At 36.6% G+C, this 13,349-nt stretch overlaps 1 protein-coding gene across 5 annotated transcripts in view; it reads left to right on the forward strand.

The window, feature by feature from the left end:
* LOC126419295 (2-oxoglutarate dehydrogenase complex component E1-like) overlaps window positions 1-13,349 on the forward strand; it is a 135,005-nt gene that overhangs the window by 18,628 nt on the left and 103,028 nt on the right. For 4 of the 5 annotated variants that reach the window (XM_050086463.1, XM_050086467.1, XM_050086465.1 and 1 more), the window contains exon 4: window positions 6,930-7,032. In XM_050086463.1, coding sequence (XP_049942420.1) covers window positions 6,930-7,032 — 103 coding nt within the window. Of the gene's footprint in view, window positions 1-1,174; window positions 1,296-6,929; window positions 7,033-13,349 lie in introns of all 5 variants that reach the window. The other variant, XM_050086464.1, reaches the window with a different exon arrangement.

The following is a 13,349-nucleotide window of genomic DNA, read 5'->3' on the forward strand; positions in this document are numbered from 1 at the left end:
TAGGGTTTGAGTGTGGTGCAGACCCCAGGAAGCCATGGACCCAAGTTGTCAACAGGACACTGCAAGTTGGTGGTGGTTTCATAATGCCGTGGGCTGTGTTTACATGGAATGGACTGACTCCCCTGGTCCATCTGAATTTATAATTGACTGTAAATGACCATGTTTGTCTATTCATAGACTTCATGTTCCCAAACAACAATGGAATTTTTGTGGATGACAATGCACCATGTCATCGGGCCACAATTGTTCGCAATTTGTTTGAAGCACAGTCTGGACAATTTGATCAAACGGTTTGGTCACTCAGATCACCCGAAGTAAATCCCACTGAACATTTATTGGATATAATCGAGAGGTGTGTTTGTGCACAAAATCCTGCTCTAACAACACTTTTACAACTACAGATGGCTATAGAGGTGGCATGGCTTAATATCTCCGCAGGGGATCCAACAAATTGTTGAGTCCGTGACTTGTGGAGTTGCTGCACTATGCAGGGCAAAACTGACATGTTATTAGGTGGTGTTCCATGACTCTTGTCACCTCAATGTAAATCTATTTCAGTTTGAAATTATTGTAACAGAAAAATACAGTCAAAATAAAGGAAAGATTTCTTAATAATTTAATGCAGTCCTTATTAATTACGTGTTTCACATTTCTGTATCACTATAATATAAAATAGGCATGGTAACATTTTGTGTTGTAGTAACAGTGTTTCAGGAAAGTTGTATTAAGTGCAAGTAATAAAAGATTAAAGATTTCAATACCATTCAAATTGCAAGTTATTTTGTTTTGTATTGCTGTTATTTGCTGGAAGCAGTAAACTGAAGGAAGTGTGCAGATTTTGTACAAAAATATTCATTGTAGCTGTGTGGTTAAAACAGCTTTAAGTACATCAAAGTAATAAGTCTTTCAACCCATGCTTTGCAGTGTTTGTAGTTGATTTTTACCAAACATATTTTCAAGAACAAAAGTTTCATAACTGTAAAAAGTATTAATTCATAACAACGCAACAGCTAATGCAGTAATTTTACTTTCCACATTAATTTTCTGGACTTGTGCATTAACTATTTATAATGACCATCTGCAAAGGCAATGCAACAAGAGAGAAGATGTACACAGTAGGCAGAAACACTGTGAGCACATTTTTATGTCACTGACAAAGTTTGATGTGCTGCAGGCGCGTGGCCACTTGGTGGCAGACCTGGATCCTCTGGGGATAATGTATGCAGATCTTCACAGCAAGTATAGAGATCGCCAGGGCGCTCCACCCGAGATTGTTGTCCGGCAGTACATGCTGGGTAAGGGGAGCTATTACATTGCACTTAATTGCAGATGTGCAATATATGGCCATAGACTTTACTTTCCTCATATGCCAGTGTCTCAGTACACTCTTCAGCTGTGGAATATTGTTGGAAAAAAATAGCGATAGTTTGATTGTTATACACTTAGTGTAAATATAATTTTTTTTGCTTGTATCTTAATGTTGTGGTTCTAATGTTGTAAGGCCTTCAGTATTTCTGCTTTTTATGTTTTGTAAGGTCTGGTCCTTAAAAAGTATATATTTAGCCACTTATGCCATGTTTTGTAGCAATATTTTGTCAAAGTGACAGTGAATATTGCTTAAAGTAGTGAAGATAAATGCTAAAGAATAATACAGGGGACATCTGAGGACTGCCTTTCAAATTTTTACAGAAACTGATTTTCTTTCATCTTTCTTTAGGTGCAAATATTTTTATTGTTTCTTAAAATATTCACCTTCAAAATTTATACATTTTTGCTGTGTTGGAAACAATTTAATTTGGTGTTGGAAGGATTCAACAGTTTTTCCTGGTGATGAAAATAGCAGTCCACAGGTTTTTTGTTTGACATAGAACAAAAAGAAGTCTTTAGGTAACAAATGAGGTGAATACTGGTGGAGAGATAGTGGTTCATTGTTTTTCACTGTCAAGTAATCATTTGTCAGACATGTTATAAGACAGCAGGCATTTTTACACAAAAGAATGATGAAATGTTTATTGGTTGTTTTCCTAATTTCGTTGATGACTGGTGGCAAACAAATGGTTGTATAGTATGCCTTCCATTCAGCATTAATGGTTCTTCAGTCCTCTAAAGCAATGGTCAAAACATTTACAGCATAATTGGAGAAACTAGTGACAATTTTTGTAAGTGCTTTGTGAACGAGCCACTTTTGTTGGTTTTTAATCATTTTTGAACATCGAATCATTTGATCACTGCTTGGTTTCTTGTTGATATGAGTATATTAAACTTTTGTCTCGTAATATGATCTTATGTATAGATTTTGTATTCCCTCTGTTAAAACTTTTAATCATTTGCTTTAATCAGTTGACAAGAGACTGTTCCTCAGTTTGTCAGGTCGAGCTGAATTTGCCAATAACAGGTATTTTTAGAGGTAAATGTTCATGCAAAATTGCATGTATGATGGAGGGTTTGGTACACATCAGGATGCCACAAAAATGCAATATATTCCCAATTATTTGGGAATGTATTGCATATTTATGGCAGCTTGGTGTGTATCAAAGCCTGCATCATGTGTGGGAGAAGATGCATGAATAACAGTTATTTTTAAGTGCATATTCGGGCCAGTGTCTAACAGATGGGGAGTGGTGGCAGCCTTAGCAGCAGACATCTGTGCACTCTCATGCGGGGTTCAGTGCAGTCGTCTTCTGCTGCAGGTCTGGCATGTGCAGTTTTTTCTTTTCTAAAAAAAATGTGTGAATAATCAGGAATGTACTGTGTATTGGTCCTTCTTGGTCAAACTGTACACACCATCAGTGTTGCTTGGAACAATGTACTGTGGTCAACCTTCATGAAATTCATTGCTGACAGAAGCATGGGCTCGCCAAAGTTACTTTAAATGCCATTCAGGCAGTTACTCAAGTGCCATTGTTGGAAAACAAATTGTAAAACAATAGTGATATCACACCTCTGTATTGCCATCTAGTGGTCATTTGTAAAATCTTAAGACAACCCTCATAAAGAATGCTCTTAAGTCAAAACATAGTCTTTTGGTTAAGTAACTGTTCATTATATCCCCCCCCCCCCCCCCCACCTCCCCCAGTCTTTCACAACACATTATCTAATTCTATTCGCAATCCTCATTAGAACTGCTTCTAGTGCTGGGTTTGAGATTGTGCTTTCCTAAGTGAAATTACTTCCACGTTCCATTTGCTCTGAGACTAACCTAAATAAATGTATACATTTTTATTCTTAAATATATCCTGTCACTGATACACGAACTATTGAGCAAACCTTTAACCTGCACAGTTGTCTGCTCTACTGGAATGAATGGTAAGTTTGGAAACACTCTGAGAACAATTTGATATGTAATAATGGCATATAATCTTCAATTACTGTTTACAACTTCTCATTCTTCTTGTTCAGTACAGTTTGTGTGGAAATAACTTGGGTCGGATGCTTCATGTACTATGCTTGAGTCTTGTTTCATTGCTTGATTGGTAAGGGGCATGACAGATGTATTTTCTGCCTTGGCATTTGAATGTAACAGCATTCATTTTTATCTCGGTGACTATAGTTTGATAATAAGACCACAATATAGAAATTGTGGTTTGTCTGATAGGGTGGTTCCATTTCCGAAATAGTTGTCAGCTCAGCATGAAATATGATATTGGAATGTCTCCCCTAAAGTGTACTGGTTGCAGACATTGTTGGATTGCAGAGGGGTGTAAAATTTATTTAATCAGCCCATTTTGAATGTTTTCAAAATCCAGTTCTCATTTTCACATTTGCAGTTTACTGTCAAATTAGTGTTGTGGAATACACAAGCTCTGGTTACCTTACTCTGGATAGTGCACATTTTGATTTTTGTTCCTTAGATTTTGTAGTTTTATTACAAAACTTAATATCTTATCCTTCCCCAAATCGAGAACTGGTTCAACTCCTTTTGACTAATTGCGTATTCTTCTCTCATTACTTAAATTTGTTTTAGTTGATGATGCAAGTTTTCTCCCTAGTTGTCAATACAGTACAATTTCTTCTGTTATCCCTTTTTTCGTCTCAAATCGTACATCACCAGTATCAGTCCTCATACTTCCTCTTAAACATGCAATTTCTCATCTTCTTCTCCCTCTGTAGATTTTGTAACGTAGTGGTAGACATCGACATAGCCTCTAAAGATATTGTTTTAATTTAAGGTGCATATTTACTTCTATTAAATTTATGTTCAAACATAAAGTTCTTTTACTTTTAAAGTGGCTTTCATATTGAAAAGCAGATAGTTGGAGGTACTTAATATGATACTGTAAACAACAGTTTGTCATCAGAGAACAGAATTTCCGTGTTACTACTGAAATATATGATAATGCTTCATGTAAGATAGTATATTGTCTAGAAATGCTTTTTATAATAGTTAGTTACAGAATACGCAAAATAAAGTATTGGGATATTGACTTATGGCCTGAGATAAATAACGTATTATACCTGGCTCTTTAACATTTTCAAAGGATACACACAACACTAAGCTTCACTGCTTTGGTTTTCAGTGTAACCAGTGTCTGGTGAATTAGCCATGGAGTGAGGATATCTATGGAGTGAGAATAGCATACTAAACTTGTTGCCTACGTTAAATGAGAACAATGTTTATGTTTTGCACTAAGACTGAAACTTAAATATTATATATGTTTGTCCTGTTTTTGCACATTTATTTGTTAATAAAAGCAGGGTTGAATGAGTTTTGCTGCTATAATTGCAAGCCAAAATTTATGGAAGGATTAATACCAACTTTTCATTGGTAAGTAATACAAGGTCTTGTGACTTGGTATGCAGTGTGTGTTGATATTAAAGACCTTGTTCTGTGCATCTGAATGCTCACTCCATAGGTAACCTTAACACTAAAGGCCTCTATATGTCATGTAATTCCTCTGAAAACTTGTGTGTCATTGTGTTCTAAGTGTTTCTTAAGCCATGGGCCTATATCCCATAAGTTTTGTGTGGACACTTAGCGTTCATCATTCTGAAATTGCTTTTACAGTTTGCCAGTTTCTGTGCTTAATACAATCTTTTATCATAATGGGATTAATTTACTATGAATGACAGAATAAACTTGAGTAAGAGTGGCAAATCATCCGAAAATCATATTGGTTCCATTTTGAAGTGACAGAAATCATTACTGATTCCTACTAATTGCTGATAATAAATGTGCCAGTGGATATATTTGTAAATTTCATGTGCACTTTTCTTGTGTGTCAGTGATAAGATGTATCTAATCTGCTATTTCGAAATAGCTTTTCCCTAGCAACTTGTGAAGTTTGAAACATGCAGTATTTAGTTGCTTATCTTTCCATGGATTTTGGAGGTGGTGGCTATGTTTGTGTTTTTGTTTGGTAAGGTTTTCTGTGTAAATAAGATACTATCTTCACTATCACAGGTAAGATACATGAAGCAGTGATGCTTCATAGTTTTTGTGTTTGATTAGCAGTTAGGTAAAATTTGCATACTACTTAATATAATTTAGTGCATGTGCTAATTATAGTTTTACACATCCAAAAAGGAATTAGACAGCTTGTATGACATGGTAAGAAGCTCATTGTATGGCTTAGGTTAAGACTATATTTGTCATGCAACTCTAGATGTTGCAGTTGCTGTGGTGGAGGATTTTCTTATGGGTGACTGGTTCATTGTACATTTGTATTGGCAAACTCTATAAACCATACTGATGATGTAAAATTATATATTTTTACACTTGGATACACTTCTTGATGTATATGCCTTGTTTGTTTCAGGCATTTTACCTTTACTGGTGGTGTCAATACATTTCTGGTGTGTAAATGTTATGAAAAGTTATCAGTAAACTTTACTTCTGTTTTCACTTGGTGCAGTCTCCCCAATTTTTGATCGGTAGTTTTTCTGCCAAGGGTATTGCAGAAAGCTTGTGTTCATATTCATGTAAGAGGCTGAGAGGGAGAGTACCACGGTCTATCTGAAGTTATTAAATATTATTAGAAAACTGTAACCCTTCATTCTTCACCTGTATATGGTGTAATACAGAAGAACATTGGATGTTAAAATTATTTACAGAAATGTCAGTTTTAGTAATCTGTAAGAGGGCCTTCGAGAGTAGCAGATTAAAAATTATTGTGGTTAATTGGAAAGGTTCAGTATGAGACTGGCAAGTCTCCACATTTACCATCAACTAAAAACTACCTCTTTTTTAGGTAGAATGCACTGGGATATTCAGATTAATTAGTTTGTGCTTTTGTGCGTTGTGCTGTACTGGTCCAAGCATTAAATACCATTATCTTAGTATTACACATTCACCAAATCTATTCAGTGAAATGAAATGTCGTGTGACGAGGGCCTCCCATTGGGTAGACCGTTCGCCTGGTGCAAGTCTTTCGATTTGACGCCACTTCGGCGACTTGCACGTCGATGGGGATGAAATGATGATGATTAGGACAACACAACACCCAGTCCCTGAGCAGAGAAAATCTCCGACCCAGCCTGGAGTCGAACCTGGGCCCTTTGGATTGACAGTCTATCGCGCTGACCACTCAGCTACCGGGGGCGGACATCTATTCAGTATTTTCAGTATTCAGCAATTGCGCATAATTTTTGCGCAGAAGCTTGCAGACAAAATTGAGGCTCATGATCATGTGTTCCTGCAATTTTGCGAGACCTACACATATCTTCGACAGTTCTCTTCAACATCTCCTTGGGTTTTTAATTCATTATGGTTGACACTGTTCTGAAGATTTCTAGACTCGTTTCCTTTTTCGAATAACTGTGGTTATTTATTGTTTACTCCTAGGTGCTGAATTTGATACATTAGGACTGAAGTATGTGGTCATTCTCAAAACTTGGTAAGAGTTTTGGGATTATGTGTTGATGGTCATTTTAAGTATTTTTTGATCAGTAACATCTTCAGCGGTTTGCTTCCATCCAAATTGTGTTGCCAGATTCGAGGTCATCACATCGCCAAGCTGGATCCCCTGGGAATCTCAAGTGCAGACCTGGATGACAAAACTCCTCCAGAATTGCTGTACAGCCACTACAGCTTTGGTAAGATACCTGAACACGAAAGGGTTCATGATGTTGCTTCAGCAAAGTAAATATTCTCTATAGTATTTTGTTTCCAAATTCTAACATTTTATAAAAAGTGTGTTATTTTGTGTTATGTTAAAGATTGAGTATTTAAAAAAGAAACCTGCTGTAAAATTGCTTGTGACTTGGTAAGAATGAATTTGCATGGTTCCCAATGAGAAAATAGGTAATCTGTGGAGTAATGCTGTTACATGTCAGCCAACAGGAATCATACATATACACCCAAGATTTGCACAGGGCAATTAAAAAGGAATATAGCAATATTACAGGGTGTATATGACCTGGGACAACCGGGAAAAATCCGGGGATTTTTTCATCTGGGAGAAAACCAGGAAAAACCCAGGAATTTTTCATTATTTTAGCATTCAGTAAAATGCTTGTAATTTTGACTGGTAAGAATTGATTCTCTAGCAAAGAATGTTACTGTATTCTGCTAGTGGAGAATGATACTACAGCAATAGAATATAAATGAGAGGGGGGGGGGGGAGGGGGAAACACTTGAGTGGCAAAGGAAATGTGCCATTAACAACAAAAAAAAAAAAAAAAAAAAAAAAACACCGTGCACACACACAAGTGTCTGCAAACAGTAAAAATATGTCAAAGGCCTTAGGGTGAAGACTAGGTAATACTTCATAACAATAAACTGCGTTCTATGAGCATTACGCCACAACTGTTTACATTAGGTTTGTTTGACCAGTTGCCAGTGGGTTCATGTGCATGTACTGTCGACTCGCTTATATGCTTCTCCTGCTTCCCGCTGCTTGAAGTGTGGCTGCTAACTGTATCAGCAGTAGCAAGCAGCCAGATGCTAATCAGAAAAATTTTTCTCCCGCGCCCTAGGTGCCAGATTTGTGCATGCGCAGAGTTGTAGTGGGGAGAGGGTTAGTCTCCATATGTCCCGTGTTTGCGTTAAGTGATTTCGCTGTTTCCTCTTCGTTTACAGCTCCCATGTCAAATGAAACAAAACGGATTTCTGTTGCTGGCAGCTATCAAGTGAATTAAAATACATTCACATAATTACGGAGGGCAAAAATATATTATTACTTTCAGTTTTCTGATTTTATTTTATTCCAAAGTTATTAGCAGTCAAGCATTAATTGCCTTGCAGAACAATGAAGTTATTTTTGTCAGTTTGCTAAAGAAATTTGGCTTTATTAATCTTTCCGCTGAGACAATCAATTTATTTGAAGCGAAGTGTTTATTCCACATTATTGGTTGGTTCCAACTGTTTGTTGAATTTCAAATGCACATTTTCATCTTCTGCCATGTATGGCATTATACCATAATAAAGAATCAAATATGAGATAGTACAGTACTGGTACTCCAAGAGAACTTACATCCCAAAAACCACACTGAAAAGCTTAATATCATATGGGACCTATTTCATTGTGAATCTGGAAAAAACCAATGTACATTTCAAGCCAAATTACACATTTTAACATTGTTTACGAAATTCCAATTCTCTTGGAGTATCCTCTAATGCCCCGTTTCTTTTATGGCATAATGTAAGCTCTCTTAGTGCTTTATACACACTAACATGTGGGCTCCCTACACCACTGCAGCTGCGCACGCACATTAATGTGTGTTTTCTGACGTGCTCTGCCTGCTGTCGCTTAGCACGGAAAAAGTGTATTTTCACCCAGGAAAAAGTATATTTTTTAAATGAGATATCCGGGTATAACCCGGGAATTTTTTTTCCTTGTCTGCGTATACACCCTGTACTACAAATGGCTATAACTATTTATTGCATAGAAATACAATGATAAGAATTACAGATAATGTAAAAGAAATTTAAAAAGATATATTTGTTGTATTTGATCCAGTTGGTCATGCAGACATCACCGAAACAATAACCCATTTCTCACCATATATTCTGAACCATGTGTGGAGTCATCAATGTGAACAAATTAGAAATATACATTTTGATTTCCGGAATTGTTTTCAGGCACATACATAAGATTTTTCACATAATCCCTTAAATATAAATCCATGGTGTTAGGTCTGAAGATCAAGGTGGCCAGGAGCAGAACTCTGTTGTCATACCCAATACAACCGATATCATGTGCGATCTTCCTTACCACAGTGTTGGGGTGCTGGATCTTGCAGAAAGGTGGAATTCATATCAGGCTGGGGCATCAGGCATTGCTGAAGGATGTCCAGATAAATATATGTCAAAACAAACAGCACAGTGAAGAAAAATACTTAACCATATAAGCACTGGCTTCAGGTTCACTGCTCTTGTACAACAATCAAAATTTTTAACTTTGTTTTAGGTTCTCTGTAATGCTTATTGAGGTATTGCTATGCATTAATAGGTGTAGCCATTTTGTAATCACTATATTCAGTTTGAATTACCCTGCAGAAACAAAACCAAAAGATTTGCATATATGCCACCCATGAACAGGCTTTGACAGACATAAGAGGTCGTCACTCATAACTGGTGCTAATGCTAACAGAAAGTGGAGTGTGAGTTGTCAGTACTGATAACGATTAGGGATTTGCGTACCTTTATACTCCAGTGGTATGCTTGTGTCTTTATATAACATTAACAGCTGAAACAGTCATTTACGAGGCATAGTGTAGTATGCAATCTGAATCATGTCATAATCTCACATTATTTATGTGCTCTGAATATTGCTAGGTATATGTCTCATTAAGGGGGTAGGACGTCAAGCGGCCCAACTTGGAGCAAGACAGGCACCACAGGACATTTTAATTCCCACTGTTTATACTTTTACAAATAAATTCGTAAAACTTTGTCAGCATGACCAGGAAGGATTCAGGATTCACACTCATAACAGTGGAAGTTCAAACACATAACAGAATAATTTTTTTTTGCTTGTGAAATTTCAGCATTTTTTCACTTACTGTTGGCTGCATTTGTTGCTATAGGTACACTTTTCTTCCTAAGTAAGAGAGATTGTTCGATGAATTTTGTGCAGCATACAAACCATACTTACAGGTGTATGAAACTCTAGAATTTTCCAAATCTATTAAAAACTGTGGTAAAAATTGAGGTAAATAACTATAAGAGTTGAGTTTTTTTTCTAAACATGAAGTTTAAAATGCAACAGCTCATTCATTTTTTCATAAATTAAATAAATTCTAGAGTTTCATATACCTGTAAGTATGGTTTGTGTGCTGTGCAAAATTCATCCAAGAATCTCCCTTGCTTAGAAAGAAAAGTGTACCTATAGCAACAAATGAAGCCAGTAGTGAATGAAAAAATGACGAAATTTCACATGTAAAAAAATTTATTTTTTTATGTTTTTGAACTTCCACTACTATGAGTGTGAGTCCTGAATCCCTGCTGGTCATGCTGACAAAGTTTTACGAATTTATTTGTAAAAGTATAGACAGTGGGAATTAAAATGTCCTGTGGTGCCTGTCTTGCTCCAAGTCGGGCCACTTGACATCCTACCCCCCTTAAGTGCCAGAAGAGAGAAAAACAATGATGGGGACAGGATTTAATTCTCTGATTTTGGGTTTGTAGTCTGGTGCTTCTATTTGGACAGTGTACAGTGAATGAACCAGAGATTCTGCTGTACAGTTCATCATAGGGCTGCTTTCCATGAAAGCTGCAAGACTTCCTGATCTACATATACATCTGATATTTGGAGAAAGGGATATAAATATTTGAGAAATATGTTTTGAATGACTATCTTTTCACCACCCATGGCTGCATGTGTTTATGGCAAATCCCACAATTGCAGTTTCAGCTTCATGCTATTATCAAGTGGTTCAACTGCAACAAATAACTAATGAAGATTAAAGCTCAACATTTCGCAGGAATCGGATGTAGTTACTACGTAGTGTGTAAGTGAAATAATCAGAACTGACAATTGGAAAAAACTACTTAAATGCTGAAATACAGCAGCTGCCAACAAGATAAACAGAAATAAAGAACAGTAGATGTGAGTTTACATATCTCTTGTTGATATTTGTTGTACAAACTGCCTGTATAAAAAGCAAAATATGTCCTCCTGTTGTCAAACTGACAGACAAATAAATCAGTCTTTTGTAAGTTTACCAGTGTATACAGTTAAAAATACTCTTGAGGAACTGACCTTTTGATGCCTACACATCTCATATCATACTGGTGGGAAACAGATGGCAGACAGCTTCAACATATTTAGAACAATGCCAAAGACCATACTGAAGGTGCACACAGGCATCATGATACATAAGCCTTTGGTATCATAAACAAATATTCTCTTGCGAGGAGCTAAAAGTTTTGGGAAAATGAGGGATACAACACTTTATCTGTGGTAAAAAGCATTGGTCCATACATTTGAAAAAGAGTTAAAACACTACTTAGTCATGCAGAGACATATAATACTATGGTGTGCCTACAAAGCCTTTGCTATTACATAGATATTTGAATGGTATATAAATTGACATGTAGTATATTACAGAGATATTGAGATACAGATATTGAGATACACAGTCAGGAGGTACGGTGCTGTAGGTGTTCACATGGAGCATTCATCTACCATTTCCCATAGTTTGGAAGCCCAAACTGAAGTTATCCAGAAATCTTATAAGTATCTGTTTGTTCATTTAACATATTTTTCTGGACAAGTCTTAAGATGATCATATACTTCCATTTCCTCCCCACAATATTCATGGTTCTGCCCTTCTGTACCATGCACAAGATGTGGGAGGACACCTCTATATTGCCTGCTGTGCGTTTACTCTCCTAAGATGAATGCTCAATATGGAGGTACTACTAATGTTTAAAATGTTTCGTGAGCCATTTTGTAACAATATATCTTGTCTGTCTAATATATTCATTGAAGCATGTACCACAATGGATGTTGTTGACTCTTGATTTATTGTTAGAATAACAAAATTGAAATTCCTGGGTTGAGCAATGCTCAAAATTAGGGAGAGGCAGCCACTCACCTCACTCACCTATAGCGGATTGATGTGTGGAGTGCAGAAACATTTAACAGAAAACAGTATTCACACTAGCTTTGAGCAATAGCTCTTTTTTCTAGCAAAAGTACACACATTCACATACAAACACCCAAACGCACACTCCTGTGACCACAGCAAGTGTAATTATTGATATTAGATTATTGAAAGCAGTTGACTGAGCTGACAATGAGGGTTAGTGGGAAACAGGCAGATAACTCTGCAGCTGCACAACAAGACAAAAAGTGCACAGAGTGTACAAAAAGAGAGAATGGGTCGTGGAAACTAAGGGGGGGGGGGGGGGTGACAAGAGGAAGGTTAAGGTGAAGATGAAGAGGAAGTGAAGAGGAAGAAAGGGAGGGGAGAGGAGGGGGGCTTGGAGAATACATTTTCTGTTACATGTTTCTGCACTTGACATACTAATCCACTATAGGTCTATTTTACATATTGATTTATTGAAAGGTTCTCTTTCATTAAATCGAATTAGCTTTTGTAGAGGGTTGTTGGTTAGGAATTTAATTCCTGATTTTGCATTCTTGAATGTTTCGCAAATTTATCTGATTTTCACACAATGGTATAATGTGGGAAATGTTAAGACTCTCGTTTTATTACCTAGTTGTTATTAATACGAATAGGAAAATCTTCTACAGCCTAGATTGCATGGTATTTTTATTTTATTTCACAATGACCGGTTTCAGCATAATATTGCTGTCATCATCAGATCTTTGGAAAATTCTTATTGTCGACCACTATGATACCACTTTCCACTTGCAGGGAACATCATCATGTTGGCTTGTCAAACACACAAAAAGAATACATCAAATATGCATTGCACCAACTGTGTGGTCACAAGTGCAGGTAAACACATACACAGTGAAGTACTAGCCCAAGCATATCCCAAGAAATAAATGTGATCATATTTTCAATTTGCATCAGTATTCAGTCTTTCACTACACATACTCTTAACCTTATCGGTGGGAGGGAGGTACAACAAAAAAAAAAAGCTCTTTTGTATGTACCTGGATGGCAAGACTTATTGTTAATGTGTTTCATAAAATAGTTTTGATAAAATCGGTGTGAAATGAATCTTCTTATTCAAAAGTCTCACACTGAAATATTTCTGACCATTGTCAGTCTGTTGCTTCTGATTTATGCAGGAAAATTTCCGATTAATTACAAATTTTTACTTTACTGTAGGGGTTACTTTACTGTAGGGGTTACTTTACTGTACCAGATCCTGACTCCTACAGTTTTCAGGAGAGAGCTGGGCAGGATGTGGTGTTGAGGTCCTAGTTATGCTAATGATCACCAAGAAAACATCATTAACAATAAAGTGCCACACACAACTAGGCCAGTTG

Source organism: Schistocerca serialis, chromosome 9 (assembly GCF_023864345.2).
Source record: "Schistocerca serialis cubense isolate TAMUIC-IGC-003099 chromosome 9, iqSchSeri2.2, whole genome shotgun sequence".
Classification (NCBI taxonomy): Eukaryota; Metazoa; Arthropoda; class Insecta; order Orthoptera; family Acrididae; genus Schistocerca; species Schistocerca serialis.